A 22,226-nucleotide genomic window follows, 5' to 3' on the forward strand; every position below is an offset into this window, starting at 1 on the left:
ATGAAATACTTGTACCTTATACACTGAAAAATCAATGTTAGAGTCTTGAAAAGAGACAAAAATATGATATAGAAATAATATACTGCCTAGCCAAAGAAAAGTTGCCATTTGGATTTAAATAAGCAATTACATACAGTGCCTTGCGAAAGTATTCATCCCCTTGGTGTTTGTCCTGTTTTGTTGCATTACAAGCTGGAATTAAAATGGATTTTTGGAGGGTTAACACCATTTGATTTACACAACATGCCTACCACTTTAAAGGTGCAAATTGTTGTTTTATTGTGACACAAACAATAATTAAGATGAAAAAACAGAAATCTGGAGTGTGCATAAGTATTCACCCCCTTTCGTATGAAACCCCTAAATAAGAGCTGGTCCAACCAATTCACTTCATACGTCACATTATTAGTTGATTAAGCTCCACCTGTGTGCAATCAAAGTGTCACATGACCTGTCACATGATGTCTGTATAAATCAACCTGTTCTGGAAGGACCCTGACTCTGCAACACTACTAAGCAAGCAACATGAAAACCAAGGAGCCTCCAAACAGGTCAGAGACAAAGTTGTGGAGAAGTATAGATCAGGGTTGGGTTATAAAAAAAATCCCAAACGTTGAATATCCCACAGAGCACCATTAAATCCATTATAGCAAAATGGAAAGAATATGGCACCACTACAAACCTGACAAGAGAAGGCCACCCACCAAAACTCACAGACTGAGCAAGGGAGGGCATTAATCAGAGATGCAACAAAGACACCAACGATAACACTGAAGGAACTGCAGAGATCCACAGCGGAGATGGGAGTATCTGTCCACAGGACCACTTTAAGCTGTACACTCCACAGAGTGGGGCTTTATGGAAGAGTGGCCAGAAAAAAGTCATTGCTTAAAAAAAAAAACACATTTGGAGTTTGCCCAACAGCATGTGGCAGACTCCCCAAACACATGGAAGAAGATTCTCTGGTCAAATGAGCCAAAAATTGAACTTTTTGGCCATCATGGGAAACACCATGTGTGGCACAAACCCAACACCCTGCGAACACCATTCCTACAGTGAAGATGGTGGTGGCAGCATCATGCTGTGGGGATGTTTTTCATCTGCAGGGACAGGAAAGCTGGTCAGGACTGAAGGAAAGATGGATGGCACTAAATACAGGGCAATTCTGGAGGAAAACCTGTTTGATTCGGCCAGAGGTTTGAGACTGGGACGAAGGTTCACGGTCCAGCAGGACAATGACCCTAAACATACTACTAAAGCTACACTGGAGTGGTTTAAAGGGAAACATTTAAATGTCTTGGAATGGCCTAATCAAAGCCCAGACCTCAATCCAATTGAGAATCTGTGGCATAACTTGAAGATTGCTGTACACCAACGTAACCCATCTAACTTGAAGGAGCTGAAACAGTTTTGCCTTGAGGAATGGGCAAAAATCCCAGTGGCTAGGTGTGCTAAGCTAATAGAGGCATACCCCAAGAGACTTGCAGCTGTAATTGTAGCAAAAGGTGGTTCTATAAAGTATTGACTTGGGGGATTGATACTTATGCACACTTCAGATTTCTGTATTTTCATCTTAATTATTGCTTGTGTCACAATAAAAAAAAAAAAAAATGTGTACCTTTAAAGTGTAACCCCAAAAATCTGTTTTAATTCCAGCTTGTAATGCAACAAAACAGGACAAACACCAATGGGGATGAATACTTTTGCAGTAATGTTCCAATGGTCTGGACTTTATGGTCCAGACTGACCCTATTCCTGAGTGGTGGGTGTGTCAGGGTAAGCAGGGAAGCACATGAATCGATGCATCCATCATGCATAGTGGCCACTGTACAAACCTGTGGAGACAGTGTTATTAGTTGGTCAGGTCGAGGATCAGTAAGATTTTGGGTAATAAGATGAAGCCAGCTGATGACCTGAATGTACTGAATGACCAGGTTATCACATAAGTGGATTTTTTTTTTCTTCCCTGATGGCATGGGCATAGGATTAGGGCCCAGATTGTGAAAGAGTTTTCCAGGAAGCACAAGGAATCATTTTCACACATGAATTGGCACCATAGAGTCCCGACCTTAACCCCATTGAGAATCTTTGACGTGCTGGAGAAGCGTTTACAGAGTGGTTTGACTCTCCATCATCAACACGATCTTGGTCAATGCCATGGCAAATGCATGCTGTAATCAAAGCTAATATGCGGTCCAGCCAAATATTAGTGTGTGCGACTTTTTTTTGGGGGGGGCAGGGCAGTGTATTATATATATATATATATATATATATATATATATATATATATATATATATATATACACTGAGTGCAGAATTATTAGGCAAGTGAGTATTTTGACCACAACATCCTTTTAATGCATGTTGTCCCACTCCAAGCTGTTTAGGCTTGAAAGCCTACTACCAATTAAGTATATCAGGTGCTGTGCATCTGTGTAATGAGAGGGGGTGTGGTCTAATGACATCAACACCCTATATCAGGTGTGCATAATTATTAGGCAACCTCTTTTCCTCTGGCAAAATGGGTCAGAAGAGAGATCTGACAGACTTTGAAAAGTCTAAAATTGTGAGATGTCTTGCAGACGGATGCAGCACTCTTGAAATTGCGAAGATGTTGAAACGTGATCACCGAACAATCAAGCGTTTCATTGCAAATAGTCAACAGGGTCGAAAGAAGCGTGTGGGAAAAAAAAGGCGCAAAATAACTGCACATGATCTGCAGAAAATCAAGCGTGACGCTAACAAGCAGCCATTAGCATCCAGTTCTGCCATATTCCAGAGTTGCAACATTCCTGGAGTGTCAAAGAGTACAAGGTGTGCAATACTGAGGGACATGGCCAAGGTAAGGAAGGCTGAAAAACGACCACCACTGAGTAAGGCACACAAGATAAAACGTCAAGACTGGGCCAAGAAATATCTTAAGACTGATTTTTCTAAGGTGCTGTGGTCTGATGAGATGAGAGTGACTCTTGATGGGCCAGATGGATGGGCCTGTGGCTGGATCAGTAATGGGCACAGAGCTCCACTCCGACTCGGACGCCAGCAAGGTGGAGGTGGAGTACTGCTATGGGCTGGTATCATCAAAGACAAGCTTGTTGGACCTTTTCGAGTTGAGGATGGACTCAAACTCAACTCCCAGACCTACTGCCAGTTCCTGGAAGAAACCTTCAAGCAGTGGTATAGGAAAAAGTCAGCATCTTTCAAGAAGAACATGATTTTCATGCAGGATAACGCTCCATCTCATGCGTCCAAATACTCCACTGCGTGACTAGCCAGTAAAGGTCTGAAAGGTGAAAAAATAATGACATGGCCCCCTTGTTCACCTGACCTAAACCCCATAGAGAACCTGTGGTCCATTATAAAACGTGAGGTCTACAAAGAGGGAAAACAGTACACCTCTCTGAACAGCGTCTGGGAGGCCGTGGTTGCTGCTGCACACAATGTTGGTCGTGAACAGATAAAGAAATTGACAGAATCTATGGATGGAAGGCTTTTGAGTGTCCTCATGAAGAAGGGTGGCTATATTGGTCACTGATTTGTTTTTGTTTTGTGTTTGAATGTCAGATATGTTTATTTGCAAATCTGGAGTTGTCATATCAGTGTACCTGGTGAAAATAAATAAGTGAAATGGCTACACATTTGGTTTTTATTAAGTTGCCTAATAATTCTGCACAGTGAAAGTTACCTGAACACATACATATTCTCCTAAAATGGCCAAAACTAAAAACACCCCACTCTAACTACCATACATATTCAGCTTTGATATTTATGAGTCTTTTTGTTTGATTGAGAACATAGTTGTTGTTCAATAATAAAACTAATCCTCAAAAATACAACTTGCCTAATAATTCTGCACTCCGTGTATATATATATAATGTCTATATATCAGTTCAATTAATAAGTTGACTTTAAATTAGCCCTGTGATGACCTGGCGACTTGTCCAGGGTGTACCCCGCCTTTCGCCCGTAGTCAGCTGGGATAGGCTCCAGCTTGCCTGCGACCCTGTAGAAGGATAAAGCGGCTAGAGATAATGAGATGAGACTTTAAATTAGTAAACATCGAGAAAAAAGGTGAAGAGAGAAATATTTTTTGTGCTGAATTCAGTATGTTTGTATTTGTTTATGGGACTGGAACCCATCATTTCATCCTGTTCTCTCATCCTCCTTCCACCAGTGCAGTTGGACTTCTAGCTTTCCTGTGTTTCTTTGACCGGTGAATTGAAATTAAAGGAAAAAAATGTAGTAAGCTCGGGTGAACGGTCGAGTGTTTTTCCCTGCAGGCCCTGCACGGGCGCTCGGGCAGTCAGATGGAGCGGGATCTGCGGGTGGATCTCGGTTTTAGAGGGATGCCCATGACTGAGGAGCAGCGGCGGCAGTTTAGCCCTGGACCACGCACCACCATGTTTCGGATTCCAGAGTTCAAATGGTCCCCCATGCACCAGCGCTTACTCACCGACCTGCTGTTTGCCCTCGAGACAGACGTGCATGTATGGAGGAGGTGAGAGCCATCACTCTGTTTCTCATCCATCTTTCCAGTCAACAAACACATCAATTGTTGTACAGGTTATTTATCATTTCAAGAGCCCACAGGCATTTTTCATCGTGCTGTATATTCAGTCAAGGGCAAACGCCTACAGTACATCTCCTATAGGTTTTCCAAATAAAATAAGAATACAATTCAAAATATAAGTGTACCACTGTCAGAAAGTGTTTGTACTTGTATCTGTTCAGCCAATATCCATTTAGCCTATATACAGTGCCTCCAGAAAGTATTCAGCCCACAGTGATTAGTTCTCTTATTCAAATCTGAGTATATCTGAGTAATGGGATTATTTTCTGCTCCTTTTGAAGTGACACTGTACAGAAATTAAAAAAATAAATAAATTATTCCATGTCCTCAGAATTATTTGAAAATAAAAAGAAATTCTAAAAACTATTTAATTGGGAAGCATTCATTCCCTCACTATTAAGTCTAAATTTGGACTGGTATTAATTTTTTGAGAGCATCTCAAAATCCACCTGTGTCCAACTGTATACTTAAAAAAATGAAGATCTCTGACTTTGGGAGGCCTCACAGCTAAAACAGCAGATCCGATCAGTCCTGTTCTCATGAGGACCAAGAAACTGCCCATGAACCTTTGAGATGAAGTTATTAGGAGGACAGAATGTGGAGAAGGTGATAAAAAGATAAGGACTATGAAATCCATAATCCAGAGCGGAAAAATATGGTCGAACTCAGACCCTACAGAGATCAGGCCGGGAGTGCTCAGGCAAGAAGGGTGATTGCTAGAGAAGTATTCAAGCGTTCAGATAAAATACTGAAGGGGTTACAGAGCTTACAGGCTGAAATAGAAGCGCAGACCTCAACAATACCATCAGCGCTTTACAGATCTGGCCTCTATTAGAGAGTGACCAGAAGGAAGCCGTTTCTGAGAAAGGTCATGTTTGAAAATTTGAACGCTTTTGGGGAAAAAATGTCGTGTGATGAAACTAATCTTGAGCCATTTAGTCTCAAGCCAAAGCATAATGTTTGGTGCAAACCAAATACCCAGTAATCACATTCCTGTGTTCAGGCACAGTGGTGGTGGTAGCATCGTGCTGTGGAGCTGCTTTTTAACAGGAGGAACTGGAAAGCTTGTTGCCATCACAGACAACCTGGATGGAGCCAAATATGAGCAAATTACCAAGGGCAGCCTGTTCCAATCAGCCAGATATCTGCATTTAGGGTGAAAATGTAAGTTCCAGCAGGACGATCAGCCAAAACATGGGGAAAACACTACAAAGTAATGACTTGGGAGGGGTTGGAGGGGAGCTCGGACTTAAATCCAATTAAAAATCTTTGGTGTGACCTGAAACTTGCTGTCCACCAACATTCTCCATCTAATCTTTCAGCGATGGAGAAAAGTTGCAATGAAGAGTAGAAGAAATATGCTGAAAATCTAAGAGTGCAGAGCTCATAGAGACACACCTCTGAGATACTGTAAGTCATATCTGTAAAAGGACAGTTCACACTGAGGGGGCGAATACTTCTCAATTAAGCAGAAATTGACATCGGAACAAAAATTATTTTCTGTACAGAGTCGCTTCAGAAGGAAGAGAATAAAAATCCCATTCTGTTATGCTTAAATTTGATGTAGAGCGGCAGCTACAATTATCGACAGTCCATAATTACCGAGACCTTTTCAGATTTACCAATAAAAAAACACTTTTACAAAGGTGAGTTTCAGTTACAACAGTTATTATTGGTTAATTAATCAACCGGAAGACCCGCCTCACCCTTTGAGCTTGTCATCTGATGATGCAGCTCGTTACCCTGAGATGGAAATTTTTAAGCACGATCAGCAATCTGAGGAAAACCCGGACATTATCATCGCAGGGAAGCATGGTGGAAAGATCATGGACATGTTTTTACTCATCAACTTCACCAATATTTCATGATCTCCTTGTCAAAACCTACTTTGTTTCTTACTCTGTCATTTGACAGTCGCCATTTTGTATCTAAACTTGCGTTTGAGAAGTCACGTGAGGTGTCGATAATAGTGATCACTTTCACCGGTGTCCACCATTATCGACACCCTGTGGAATTAAGTGACATTTACAACTGTTATGGATCGATCTTTGTTTAACATTGTTGAAGTCAATGAAGTACTTTAAAAAAATAAAAGTGCTGTGATTTATAATAATGTTTTTTTTTTTCTGATTCATAACAGAATGGAATGCTTATAGAGTATTTGGATCTGATTGCAATAAATAGAATTAGACCAGAATTAAATTCCTAGCATATAAAAGATATGATTGAAATACAGATTTTTATATTCCATTCAGAATTTTTTTTTTTGCAGTTTGTTGTAAATATCTACCACATATTACAATATCAGTAGACATTTTATATTTTGGTTTGAGGAATGACATGTGACCTTTGACCTGGATTTTCATGTGGTTACGATGTCAATTGCCTGTTGATATTTATTGGTAAACTACAAAACTAGAAATTAATATAAACAACAATGAATGATTAATAAAATGTGATCTACGAAAATACTTAGAAAGTGGGCAGAAAGTGGAACAAAAAGATTTTCGGACAGGTTAAACATTATCAGTTCATTTGTTTACAAAGATTAGAATTACTTCCTCGTTTACGTAAGCACTGACATCGATATATTTATATAAAAGATATTTTGTACTAAATATAAGTCTATGTAAAACAAATTTTAAATAAAAATTTTGTTAAATTCATACCTGGGTGTCGATAATTGTGGAACGGTGTCGATAACTGTGGACAAAGGTGTCGATAATTGTGGAATGGTGTCACGTGATCTGATACACTAAGTAATCGGGAATCAACGCGTTTTTTTCCAGTGGAAGTTGGAGTAATTAGTCACGCACAATTTACGTATTGAAAGTCTTTTCTACGTTTGCAATGGCCAAAAGATCGTTAAGTTGTCGATAATTGTAGCCTCTGCTCTAGTACTACACAGCCAAAAGAAAATAATCATCATCATTGGGGGGTGAGCACATTCTGGAGGCACTGTGTATACAGAACCGGTCAAAAGTTTAGACACCCCTTCTAATTCAGTGTTTTTTCTTTATTTTTATTCATTAAAAGTCACTTCATGTCTTAAAGTAACGATGGATGCCGTTTCTCTTTACTGAGTTGTTCAGTTCTTGACATAATATGGATTACTACAGTTGTGGAATAGGGCTATTTACTGTATTTTTATTATTTACTGTTTACTGTTTGACCTCAAGCACATTAAGAAGGCAAGAAATTGCACTAATTAACTTTGACAGGGCACAGCTGTTAATTGAAAAGCATTCCCGGTGACTACCTCATGAAGCTGGTTAAGATAATGCCAATAGTGTACAAAGCGTCATCGAGGTAAATGCTGGATACTTTGAAGAATCTAAAATATGAAACATATTGTGTTTTTTTTAAACCCTTTTCTGTTTACCACATAATTCCAAATATGTTCCAGATGTTATTTAATAGTTTTGATGTCTTCAGTGTTGTACAATGTAGAAAATACAAAATACAGAAAAACCTATGAATGAGTAGGGGTGTACAAACTTTTGACTGGTACTGTATATAAAATAGAAAATATTTAAATAATATTGGCTGGCATTGAGTGGTCCATCAGAAATCTTCCATTCAGCTAGCATGATATTGAACGAGTCGAAGACGAGTAGCTGAATGGAATATATCTGATAGACCACGAAAAAAAGACAGCCATTATTATTATTATTATTATTATTATTATTATTATACATACACTCTTCATATCAGCATTCTCAAAGGCCAATGCGAGCTTACCCGCGACTCGGTGGCAGTCCAGTTACCTTCTAGCTGCTGTAGTGTTAGCGCAGGCCAATGCTAGTGCAGTCAAGCTGAATATTATTATATTCTCTGTGTAATTTACTTAATTACTTTTAAAACCAACATCGACAGCTACACACAACAGAGCAACCTGTCAGCCACGATTCTCTCAAAATCTTCTGCTTTTAAACAAAGCAAACCTCACGGCCATGTTTGTTTACAAACCGTCAGAGTCACTCGCTAGTGCAGAAGTTGTACATCTCCAATGTCTCTTTTCCAGTTTTTCGATGTCTGTTGGTATGTTTTTTTTTCTCTCGTAAATATGCGTGAAGAATATATAATGAAGTTTTGGGAACCTTTCGGGTGTTCACAGCGTCTTCGGTTTCAGTTTTTAGTAGTTCATTTATTTAGTGCTTAATTATAGCATGGCTAATCCTAGCAGTAGCACTGGATTAGCCTTGTCGTCTCTCTTTCCCGGCCGACAAAGAAATGATTGTGCGCATGCACAGCAGAAAAGTTTTGTCACTGGATCTTTGCTAGGGTGACCATTTCCATAACACCAAAAAGGAGGACATTATTTGGATGGGGGGTCTGGGGGCCCTCCCCCAGAAAATTTTGTATTTCTTAGATGCAATTTCCTGCATTCTAATCAATTTTAGGGTGAATAATGGCAAATCCCATCTGATTCATAGCCCTCAAATTTTTATGTAAACCACAGTGGCAAGATTGAGAATGGATTATTTTTATGCAAGTCACTCAAGTTTGGTGAAATCAACATCGCAATTTTGTAGGGTTAAAGATTATGATTGTGGGGAAAAAAGAGTAAGGTCAAAGCATTCATAGTATTTATTATAATTCATGTATTAGCTCTTAATTGGCTAGAACACCATATTTGTATTTATTAAAAACATTGTGGAGTAACAAACCACTGAAATTAAACTTAAGGTAGATATAGTAGATGTGCATTTGCACTGTCATTCATATCCTAACAAGTTAAGTTGTGAGCAGCTGGTCTACCGGACAGACTCGTGTTTCCAAGTCCCAGGGGGGCAGGGCACTAGGCACGCGCCAGGAAGATCATCAAAGGATAGAGCGCAACGCGTTCTAGAACGCAACGCCTCGCGGTGCGGAGTTCGCATTGCATGCCAAAAAACATCGAGCCATAGACTCTTTATTGTAGATTACTAGTGTGCAGCACAGATCTGCAGTTTCCCTACAAAACGTTATTCTAGAACTCTGCTCTTCCAGTCTGGCAAGTCGATATTATATAATTCCGCTCATCGTCTCTAAAAGGAGGACAAATGTGCGTCCGGCTTGATGCTGCGCCGGACGCCGGACAAGACATTGAAAAGACGGACGGTCCGGCCTAAAGCCGGACGTCTGGCCACCCTAATCTTTGCATGTGTGACGTTGTGTTGTCTTGACAACGTGCAATGTTGTAACAATATTGCACGCTCATTCTCCATTGGGGAGAGCGGCGTAATACACGGAAGATAAACGATATGATAACAATATCGCATGCCATCAATAAACCCGCTAGAAGGGAATAGAATACGTGTTTTTTATTCCATGGAAAAAGCAGCCCGTATGTATAATAATAATAATAATAATTTATATTTTATATAGATTGTGTAGTACATGCTTATTGTATGCCTCCTGCATTAGTATTTCACTAGAAAAGAAACATTTCTTAATTTCTATCAGAGAATCTATTATCTGTTCAAGGATTATCTGTTTTTATGTGTCTTGACAGTGATGCAGATGTTTGTATTTTGTATATGGATGTAAGTGTCTTACTTTTTCCCCCCCTTTTGCTCTTTGTTGTGTATTTCGTGCAGCCATTCAACTAAGTCAGTCATGGACTTCGTGAACAGTAATGAGAACATTATATTTGTACACAACACCATCCACCTCATTTCTCAGATGGTTGATAACATCATCATCGCCTGTGGAGGAATCCTGCCACTGCTCTCCGCTGCCACGTCCCCTTCCGTAAGTGCTGCCACAGCGCCACCCGCAGGCTCATCCTGTCCTGCAAACAGGCTGAGTTGGGTTTTGTAAAACTGAACCACTTGTAGACAGAGATGGATAGTCTGTGATATTTGTGGTATGATTCTCTGATCGTTTTTATTTTAGTTAATTTGGGGAATAATGCTTTCTTGGTGAATTTGAACAGAAGAAGGGGTCATTCCGTGCCAACTCACCTAAATTTCAGGAACTCCCCCACATCACCGTCTCAGATTTTACTCAAAAAATTCTCTAATCAAGAATCATATGTTTGTACCACACATGCAAAATATTAGCCCCCAATTATGTTGTAGTTTTGGAACTACAGGCCTTTGAAATATTGATGTCAAAACACCACGTCGAAATTGGCTCTTTCCCCAACTTCAGAGACCCATAACTTTTTATTGCAGCTATCTAGAAAGTTGTGTGCGCAGATTCTTACTGAATGATACCCACTCTTTTCAAATCTGTTGCCAGAAAGCCTCTGAAGGACATACTTTTTGCATAATAGGAAGCCAAAAATGGCATTTTGGCCAAAATCGCTTAAAATTCATTAAAACTCAAAGGGGCCTAGTAGAAATATGAAACTAGTTAGATTTTTTTCCTCATTACATAGTAATTGTAGGGTTGTTATCTGTTCACAGAAACATATTTTGCGATGAAAATTATATTCCTGAATTTTTAAAAAATTTTTTTAACATCTTACGTCCTTTCCGAGGGGGCTAAAATAGGGCATTTTTGCCATCTTATTTGTTAATGTGGCTAGGGGTTTAGGATCTTCTAGTTTTTTGTGAAGATGCTCTCATATAAGATGTAACTACTCCCTGATTTTTTTTAACAAACGCCCCTTGCTTCATATTTTAATAATTTTTTTTGTACATGGACAGTTTCATCATTTTTCACTTTTTTCCACATTCAGAACTCTGTAACTCTACATTGGAAAATTCCTACTAGCAGCTATTTCAGATTTACATACACTGACATACAAATTTTCATATTTTAGTAGTAGTCTGCCCAAGAAATTCATATTTTTCTTTCTATTGGGACCTAAAAACAGCTATTTGGCCAAAAATGACAAAAATGTTGACTTGATATTTTTCAAGTTCTGGAGGGAATGGGCTATTTTCCTCATAAATTAAAGATGTGGTGACTTTTTCTATCCTGGAACAAGATCTCATCACAGCTTCTGCCCAATTGCACCCACTCAGCTGGAGATGAGAAGGGTTTCTTCTGATGTGGTACCATCATCGGTAGTGGACATAGGACCTGAAACCACACCAGTTTTACAGTCCCAGTTACAGGCCCCAAGCCAAATGTCCCAATCTGCACCAAATATGTACCAGCCAGGCAAATATATTGCCTGTGTTTATGACAGAAAATGGTACATTGGAAATATTGTCACCAGAAATGAAGAAGAAAATGATGTGTATGTCAATTTCATGAGACAAGGACGAGGCAACACATTCTCATGGCCACCACAAAGCAGGAAAGATGAATGTTGGGTGCCTTTGCTTCATGTCCTTTGTGTGGTAGAGGCCCCAAACATAAAAAGTGGGGGACGCCATTACCAACTAACAGAGGATGACTTCAAACTTGTGAAAGACTTAAGTTTTAACTTATGTACTACTAGATGACAGTTTATGAGTGTCTTAGCACATCACATGAAACTGTACTGCCTGTGAATGAATTACCCATTATCACGGATGCCCATATTTGACTTTAAATTATGTACAAATCTTGTGATGTTTTTCAACATCATGATCATGGATCATTGAATGTGTTAATATGTAAATAAAACCTCATTGCTAAATGTTTTGTGCTTACACAACCTTGAAGTATATAAAAAATACTACTCCAGAATTTTGTTGTTATTTTTCTATATTTTCCAAGGATATTCAACAAAAATTGCAATTATACCTAAAATTTTCTAATTGCAAAAAATAATATACAATACAGAAAAAGTTGTTCAGGAAATGTGTATGCCTAGATTAGGTTCTTATAAGCCTTAATTTGTGTGCAAAACACCCCTTTATTATTCCCTTGTTTATTAAAAGCTGCCCAGCGTTTTTGTCATTTTTGGCCAAATAGCTGTTTTTAGGTCCCAATAGAAAGAAAAATATGAATTTCTTGGGCATACAACTACTAAAATATGAAAATTTGTGTGTCAGTGTATGTAAATCTGAAATAGCTGCTAGTAGGAATCTTCCAATTTAGAGTTACAGAGTTCTGAATGTGGAAAAAAGTGAAAAATGATGAAACTGTCCATGTACAAAAAAAATTATTAAAATATGAAGCAAGGGGCGTTTGTTAAAAAAAATCAGGGAGTAGTTACATCTTATATGAGAGCATCTTCACAAAAAATTTGAAGATCCTAAACCCCTAGCCACATGACCAAATAAGATGGCGAAAATGCCCTATTTTAGCCCCCTCGGAAAGGACGTAAGATGTTAAAATTTTTTTTGTAAATTCAGGAATTGAAATTTCATGGCAAAATATGTTTCTGTGAACAGATAACAACCCTACAAATACTATGTAGTGAGGAAAAAAATCTAACTAGCTTCATATTTCTACTATGCCCCCTAGAGTTTTAATGAATTTTATGTGATTTTGGCCAAAACGTCATTTTTGGCTTCCCATTATGCAAAACGTATGTCCTTCAGAGGCTTTCTGGCAACAGATTTGAAAAGAGTGGGTATCATTCAGTAAGAATCTGCAAACACAACTGTCTAGATAGCTGCAATAAAAAGTTATGGGTCTCTGAAGTTGGGGAAAGAGCCATTTCGTCATGTGGTATTTTGACATCAAAATTTCAAAGGCCAGTAGTTCCAAAACTACAATGAATTGGGAGCTAATATTTTGCATGTGTGGTACAAACATATGATTCTTGATTATAGAATTTTTTGAGCAAAATCTGAGACGGTGATGTGGGGACCCTTAGGTGAGTTGGCACGGAATGACCCGAAGGCATTTTATAACACTTCAGATGTTCATGATCATTCTCAAAGCTTTGAATTATTTTTTGCCTTGACAGGTGTTTCTCAGTGACAGCTTCTGTCCACAACTCTTTCTTTATCAGTTTAAATTTTAGTCAGTGATTCTGATCAGTAAGAAACGTCAGATCATCACTTCATGAGTGTGAGCTGGAGTGTGGATATAAACTCCTCTGTATCACCTTTTACTGCTTATTACTAATTTTTCTAATAAGTGTTTGGTTTTTTTTTTTTTTTTTTCCATTTCTGTTTTTCTTTATATTTTTGTATCTTATCCGTTCTCTCTCTTGTCTTTTTTCTCTCTTTTTGTCTTTTGCATGCGCAGAGTTCTAAGGTTAGTGCAAACCCTGTAAGTTCCCATTTTGTTCCACTTTTCTCATTTGTTTATCCACTGCCTGGTTTTCATTGCTTTATATTTAACTTGATATTATGAGACTCATTTCAGTTTATTACTTTATGGTTAATTTTCTGTACTAATTGCTGCAATATGTGTGAATAACTTGGTGAACAAGTCAGTTTGGTGACACATTATATCCATTTTTATTCTCCAGAATCAGTCATGCAGTGTATTCATTCTTAAAGCATCACCTGCTTTAGCTTTTTTCCATCTCCATAATTTTCAGCTCCTCATTTCAAGTATACGCAATCACCACACACACACACACACACACACACACACACACACACACACACACACACACACACACACTCTCTCTCTCATTGTACCCCCCCCCCCCCCATGCACGCACACACACACCTAATACGCACTACTACTGTACACCACACACACGGATACTACACACACACCCCTAATATACACCATCACTACACCCCCCCCGAATGCACACTATCACTACACACACACATGCGCATACACACTATCACTACACATGCATGCACACGCGCGCACACACACACACCGAATACACACTATCACTACGCGCGCACACTATCACTACATATACATGCACAGACACAGCCCAATACACACCATCACTACACACACGCGCACACACCGCTAATACACACGATCACTACACGCACACACACACCTAATACATACCATCCCTGTACACACACACACTATCACTACATACACATGCACAGACACACCCCAATACACACTATCACTACACACACACACACACACACCGCTAATACTCACGATCACTACACACACGCGCGCACACACACACCTAATGCACACCATCCCTGTACACACACACACACTATCACTACACACACACTTAATACACACGATCACTGCACAGACGCGCACCTAATACACACCATCACTACATACGCATACAAACGATCACTACACACACACTTAATACACACGATCACTGCACAGACGCGCACCTAATACACACCATCACTACATACGCATACAAACGATCACTACACACACACTTAATACACACGATCACTGCACAGACGCGCACCTAATACACACCATCACTACATACGCATACACATGATCACTACACACACACTTAATACACATGATCACTACACACACACTTAATACACACGATCACTACACACACACTTCACACACTTAATACACACGATCACTGCACACACGCACCTAATACACACCACCACTACACACATGCATCTAATACACACACACACACACACACACACACACACACACACACACACACACACACACACACAAACGTAATACACATTTTCAGACTGTTATAAATGTGTGTAAAAATGCAGCTCTAAGTTGAGCGCTCATGCAGTATGTCCATGTCTGCTGAGTCGTGTGTGTGTGTGTGTGTGTGTGTGTGTGTGTGTGTGTGTGTGTGTGTGTGTGATGGTTGATAAAGCAGAAGCACAAGCCCTGTTTTCAGACTAAGGGCAGTGAAATGAAGCCCCTGCCAGGGAGCTCCTCCTCAGGGGGAGAGGTGGGTGAACCAAGGGGCAAAACACCCACAATGCACTACTGCATATTCAGCACAACTCGAAAGAGTTATCTATTAACTGAATGATCCATTTCATTATGTTCAGCATCAACCTAATGTCTGTTTCTATTATGAAAACGGTGTTCCTCTCTAGTACTTAAAGACTTGTTTTTAATTAAATAAACAGCTGTTGTATTTAGGGGGAGAATAATTACCTTCTTTATAAACAGAAATGTAAACACGATCTGCGCTCAGGTTCGTCATCGCAGCTAATGATTGTAAGGGCTAACATTTCCTAGCAGACGTGACTGAGGATATGCAGAATATACCAGTTAACCTACTGTTAGTTAGCATGCTAGGAAAACTGGCTAATGGTTTAAAGGACATAAACCTAATGTTAGCTAGCTTGCTGGACACTTTGGCTACTGTTGTACCCAGTATCAGAGTTAGCCTTATGTTACCTAGCTGGCCAGTCACGTTGAGTACTGCTCTGCAGTGTTAGCTAGTTTGCTATTGTTTGGTTTTATTTACAAACTTTAGCTTAGTATTAGCTCAACTTGGCTAGCTACTAGCGTCAAATAGCTTTCTTTGGAGATATAGATAGCAATGCTAACTACACATTCAACAGCTTCTAGCTGTTCAGTTCTGTGGAGTAAATGTGATGCATTTCTGGTGGGAAACAAAATGGATTCCTCGCTTCTCTTTTATAATGTAATAAAAAAAATAGCCTACAGGTGTTCATCTGTCACTGAAATGCCGTCAGCTTATAATACAATCTGTCTCCATGTAGGATTTATTCAGATCTCTGTGGATGAAACATCCGTACTGGTGGCTGCCATTTTGTTTACTGAAATGACCCAAACTCAGGGCTCGTAGAATCTAGTCATTATGGCATTATGATAGTGTTCATTTCACTCATAATTCAGATTTCTGACAGGACTTGAAAGCAGCGTTAAAAGAAGAATAGAAAGAAAGCACAACTTTATTCATCACACACTTGTGAAATTTCCTCTCTGCATTTAACCCGTCTGAAGCAATGAACACACACGTGAGCAATGAGCACACACACATACCCAGAGCAGTGAGCAGCCATGTTAACAGCGCCTGCAGAGCAGTTGGGAGTTAGGTGCCTCGCTCAAGGGCACCTCAGCCCAAGGCCGTCCTATATTAACCTAACCACACGTCTTTGGACTGTGGGGGAAACCGGAGCACCCGGAGGAAACCCATGCAGACACGGGGAGAACATGCAAACTCCACACAGAAAGGCCCTCGCCGGCCGCTGGGTTCGAACCCAGAACCTTCTTGCTGTGAGGTGATCGTGCTAACCACTACACCACCGTGCCGCCCACGTTAGCTGGCTAGCTTAGCTAATGTGGCTAAATAAGGACTTGCTTTATTACAGGGGTGTTCTGGGGTTTTGTTTGTTTGTTTGTTTGTTTGTTTGTATGTTTAACTGGTGCAAATAAATACTCCATGCTTAATTCGTAAAGATTTATCGAAAACAAAAGCATTTTTGAATACTGCTCTTCATAACGAGTAACCTCTAGAAGCCCGCTATAGTAAAACGGTTGTACAGTAATGGAGCTGAACGTGATGATGAGGTTTAAAACAGCAACGCGCTATACTGCCTGTTCACTCAACACACTTTTCACTCTGTGGATTTGGACAAAGTCTTTCCACAGCTTTCTAGCCTGTTCACTCACCTGCCCACCTCTAAATGGCGTGCGTGCGTGCGTGTGTGTGTGTACGTGCGCACCACTGAATACAGCTTGGCTGCTTCCTGTCACGCATGTTCATCTCAGTTGTATTCGAATCACGTGCATGTGTATGTATTGATGATGATGATGTGTATGTTATATTCTGAACCGCTCACCATATGTTTTTGTGACAGACGGAGCTGGAGAACGTGGAGGCCACTCAGGGCATGTCCTCCGAGACGGCTGTGACGTTCCTCAGCAGGTTGATGGCCATGGTGGATGTGCTGGTGTTTGCCAGTTCCCTCAACTTCAGTGAGATTGAGGCTGAGAAGAACATGTCCTCCGGAGGCCTGATGCGGCAGTGCCTGCGTCTAGGTGTGTGTCTGAGTGTGAGACTGCTGTAGCATTTTTATACTGCACACCGGGGGGGGGGAACACTTAAAGAACTGACTCACACAGGAACTAGCAAACCTTCAACTTGTGGATCTTTGTGCAGCAGTCGTGTTGACGCGGTGTTAATGGCTGCATCAGTATTACAGAAAGGAAGGACACCATTAAACATGGACTTTAACACAAAAGATCTTGAATCAACAGTCTCGCTTTCCCTTTGATCTCTGTCAGCAATAACGACCACATAAAAACCTACCTGAACGTAGTGTTGGAGTGTTTTATATTATAGTGACACGAGTGTTTTACTGGGAAATACGCCACTATTTTATATTTTTCATACGAGCTACAGCCAGGGGATGGAGATTCAAAACCATGACGTAAATCTCTATATTGATGAATTGTTTTGATAAATTTGGGTACTTTTTGTTTGTGAATGTGTCTATATAATAAAAAGAAAATCACATGTTGGTTTGAAGATATGAAGTTTATCTTCTCGTGTTGAAAAACTCACATTTTTCATATGAAATGCATTGCGGATCTGAGTGACATATTTAAATAATATTGGTTGACGTTGAGTGGTCTATCAGAAATATTCCATTCAGCTACCATGATATTGAACAAGTCGAAGACAAGTAGCTGAATGGAATATATCTGATAGACCACGAAAAAAGCCAACCATTATTATTATTATTATTATAATACATACATACTCTTCATATCGGCATTCTCAAAGGCCAACGTGAGCTTACCTGCGACTTGGTGCTGTTAGTGCGGCAGTCCAGTTACTTTCAAGCTGGTGTAGTGTTAGCGCAGGCCAATGCTAGCACAGTCAAGCCGAATATTATTATTATTATTATTATTATTATTATTATTTTCCCTGTGTAATTTACTTAGTTACTTTTAAAACCAACATCGACAACTACACACAACGGAGCGACCTGGCAGCCAAAATTCTCTCAAAATCTTCTGCTTTTAATGAAGCAAACCTCACGGCCATGTTTGTTTACAAATTGTCATTGCCACTTCCTAGCGCAGAAGTTTTACATCTCCGATGTGTCTCTTTTCCAGTTTTTCAATGTCTGTTGGTATGTTTTTCTCTTGAAAATATGCATGAAGAATATATAATGAAGTTTTGGTAGCCTTTCAGGTGGTCAGCACGTTTTCAGTTTATTTATTTAGTGCTTAATCCTAGCACTGGATTAGCCTCGTCCTCTCTTTTTCCCACCTGACAAAGAAATGATTGTGCGCATGCGCAGCTGAAAAGTTTTGTCATTGGATCTTCGCCTGAGCTCCGATGTATGACAACATGTTGTCTGGTAACAATATTGCACGCTCGTTCTCTATTGCGAAGAGCGGCGTAATACATGGAGGATGAGCAATATGATAATATTGCATGCTATCAATAAACCCGCTAAAAGTGAATAGAATGCGTTTTTATTCCATGGAAAAAGCGGCCCGTATGTATAATAATTCCTGATATTTCACTCTGATGATGTCACCCCCAGTGTTTTCCCGCTGACTGGACGCGCATTGTCAAAATGGCAAACCAGTTCAAAATTACAATTATTTTAATTAACTTGCAGGTTTTTGTTTGTTTTTTTGTGGATATGCCTATATAATAAGAACTTTACATGGTGGCACGAAGATATGGAGTTTATCTCTTGCGTGTTGAAAATATTTTCACTTGTTCGCTTCACTCACTCATGAAATATACATTCATCACTCGAAGATAAACTTCATATCTTCACACAGCCGTGAAATATCCTCTATATAGTCTGTCAGTGTGTGGTGTTGCACCAACGTGCAACACCATATTATATAGTGATGCACTATGAATAACCACTCCGCTGCAAACCATGGTGCTCGCCTTGTGCAGAAATACCTGTAGAAACACTTCATGTCTATGAAGATTCTGAGAATCTTCACAGACATCTTCACAGACATGTCAGTTATTAGCAAAATATGTAACTGTAATATTTGGTACTGTAAAAGGCCCTGTTCTAGATTTCTGGTACCAAAGGTCCTAGTATTTTGTGTAATGCGAAACAAGGCTCTAGATTCCTGACAGTTTGAATCGTTTCTTATATACAGTACCAGTCAAAAGTTTGTACACCCCTACTCATTCATAGGTTTTTCTGTGTTTTGTATTTTCTACATTGTAGAACAACACTGAAGACCTCAAAACTATAAAATAACATCTGGAACATATATATATGTTATTTAGCAGCTGGGAGGTCCATATCGTGAAATACCGTGACCAAGGTCTTGAAAGTACTGACCGAGGCCCTCTGGGCTGAGGTCAGTATTCAAGGCCGAGGTCACGGTATTTCACCATACAGACCGACCTTAAGCTGGTAAATAATATATTTATTTTTTCTTTACCAAATTCTAACAGAAAACGAGAGCGCCCGAAAGGGAAAACCGAGCCGAGCTGCCATTTTGAATCTTCATTCACGGCTGTAATGCAAATTGCTTCCTCCTCGGTATACAAGTGCACTTCCATGCCAGGGAAAAAACTACATTTTGCCGCCTATGTAGTCCCCTATTTATACAAATAGGAGTCATTCAGGATTCAGCCATGTTTTGCTTGGCGTTAGCAAATTAGAGGTTTTTAGCTTTCTCCTGAAATGCTTTCTTTAATTTTGTCTTCTTCAGGGTAGTAAAACTCGCTTTTGCTGTGAACACTGTCGTTATCGCTATCCATGCTGTAAAATTAATGCTATTCTCCTGAGAAATGTGAAAATAAATGTTGACAAAAATTGCTACTGTGTTTGTTGTCGTGAACAAGCGAGTCGCCAGAGGTCCGTAACCGAGGTCCGTAAGTGGGGTCCGTACCGTAGGATACGGACCCGCTCGCCAGCCAATCAGGGTGCAGGATTTGGACTGCGAAAAAAATAAATGGAATTACAGTGGTGCCTGAAAGTTTGTGAACCCTTTAACATTTAACATGAAGCTGGTTAAGATAATGCCAATAGTGTACAAAAGCGTCATCGAGGTGAACGCTGCATACTCTGAAGAATCTAAAATATGAAACTTTTTTTAACCCTTTTTTTGTTTACCACATACAGTGGTGCTTGAAAGTTTGTGAACCCTTTAGAATTTTCTATATTTCTGCATAAATATGACCTAAAACATCATCAGATTTTCACACAAGTCCTAAAAGTAGATGAAGAGAACCCAGTTAAACAAATGAGACAAAAATATTAGATTTGGTCATTTATTTATTGAGGAAAATGATCCAAAATTACATATCTGTGAGTGGCAAAAGTATGTGAACCTTTGCTTTCAGTATCTGGTGTGATCCCCTTGTGCAGCAATAACTGCAACTAAACATTTGCGGTAACTGTTGATCAGTCCTGCACACCGGCTTGGAGGAATTTTAGCCCATTCTTCCATACAGAACAGCTTCAACTCTGGGATGTTGGTGGGTTTCCTCACATGAACTGCTCGCTTCAGGTCCTTCCACAACATTTCGATTGGATTAAGGTCAGGACTTTGACTTGGCCATTCCAAAACATTAACTTTCTTCTTCTTTAACCATTTTTTGGTAGAACGACTTGTGTGCTTAGGGTCGTTGTCTTGCTGCATGACCCACCTTCTCTTGAGATTCAGTTCATGGACAGATGTCCTGATATTTTCCTTTAGAATTTGCTGGTATAATTCAGAATTCATTGTTCCATCAATGATGGCAAGCCATCCTGGCCCAGATGCAGCAAAACAGGCCCAAACCATGATACTACCACCACCATGTTTCACAGATGGGATAAGGTTCTTATGCTGGAATGCAGTGTTTTCCTTTCTCCAAACATAACACTTCTCATTTAAACCAAAAAGTTCTATTTTGGTCTCATCCTTCCACAAAATATTTTTCCAATAGCCTTCTGGCTTGTCCACGTGATCTTTAGCAAACTGCAGACAAGCAGCAATGTTCTTTTTGGAGAGCAGTGGCTTTCTCCTTGAAACCCTGCCATGCACACCATTGTTGTTCAGTGTTTTCCTGATGGTGGACTCATGAACATTAACATTAGCCAATGTGAGAGAGGCCTTCAGTTGCTTAGAAGTTAACCTGGGGTCCTTTGTGACCTCGCCGACTATTACACGCCTTGCTCTTGGAGTGATCTTTGTTGGTCACCCACTCCTGGGGAGGGTAATATTGGTCTTGAATTTCCTCCATTTGTACACAATCTGTCTGACTGTGCATTGGTGGAGTCCAAACCCTTTAGAGATGGTTTTGTAACCTTTTCCAGCCTGATGAGCATCAACAACACTTTTTCTAAGGTCCTCAGAAATCTCCTTTGTTTGTGCCATGATACACTTCCACAAACATGTGTTGTGAAGGTCAGACTTTGATAGATCCTTGTTCTTTAAATAAAACAGGGTGCCCACTCACACCTGATTGTCATCCCATTGATTGGAAACACCTGACTCTAATTTCACCTTCAAATTAACTGTTAATACTTAAGGTTCACATACTTTTGCCACTCACAGATATGTAATATTGGATCATTTTCCTCAATAAATAAATGACCAAGTATAATATTTTTGTCTCATTTGTTTAACTGGGTTCTCTTTATCTACTTTTAGGACTTGTGTGAAAATCTGATGTTGTTTTAGGTCATATTTATGCAGAAATATAGAAAATTCTAAAGGGTTCACAAACTTTCAAGCACCACTGTATGTGGTAAACAAAAAAAGGGTTAAAAAAAGTTTCATATTTTAGATTCTTCAGAGTATGCAGCGTTCACCTCGATGACGCTTTTGTACACTATTGGCATTATCTTAACCAGCTTCATGAGGTAGTCACCGGGAATGCTTTCAATTAATAGGTGTGTCTCATCAAAAGTTAATTAGTACAATTTCTTGCCTTCTTAATGCGTTTGAGATGAAACAGTAAATAGTAAAAATACAGTAA

General features: G+C 39.6%; 1 protein-coding gene across 9 annotated transcripts in view; it reads left to right on the top strand.

The window, feature by feature from the left end:
• Positions 1-22,226, top strand: part of nbeaa (neurobeachin a) — a 460,126-nt gene that overhangs the window by 348,709 nt on the left and 89,191 nt on the right. For 8 of the 9 annotated variants that reach the window (XM_060908439.1, XM_060908440.1, XM_060908441.1 and 5 more), the window contains 3 exons: positions 4,281-4,498; positions 10,153-10,306; positions 17,119-17,299. In XM_060908439.1, coding sequence (XP_060764422.1) covers positions 4,281-4,498; positions 10,153-10,306; positions 17,119-17,299 — 553 coding nt within the window. Of the gene's footprint in view, positions 1-4,280; positions 4,499-10,152; positions 10,307-15,152; positions 15,231-17,118; positions 17,300-22,226 lie in introns of all 9 variants that reach the window. The other variant, XM_060908447.1, reaches the window with a different exon arrangement.

Source organism: Neoarius graeffei, chromosome 25 (assembly GCF_027579695.1).
Source record: "Neoarius graeffei isolate fNeoGra1 chromosome 25, fNeoGra1.pri, whole genome shotgun sequence".
Taxonomy (NCBI): domain Eukaryota; kingdom Metazoa; phylum Chordata; class Actinopteri; order Siluriformes; family Ariidae; genus Neoarius; species Neoarius graeffei.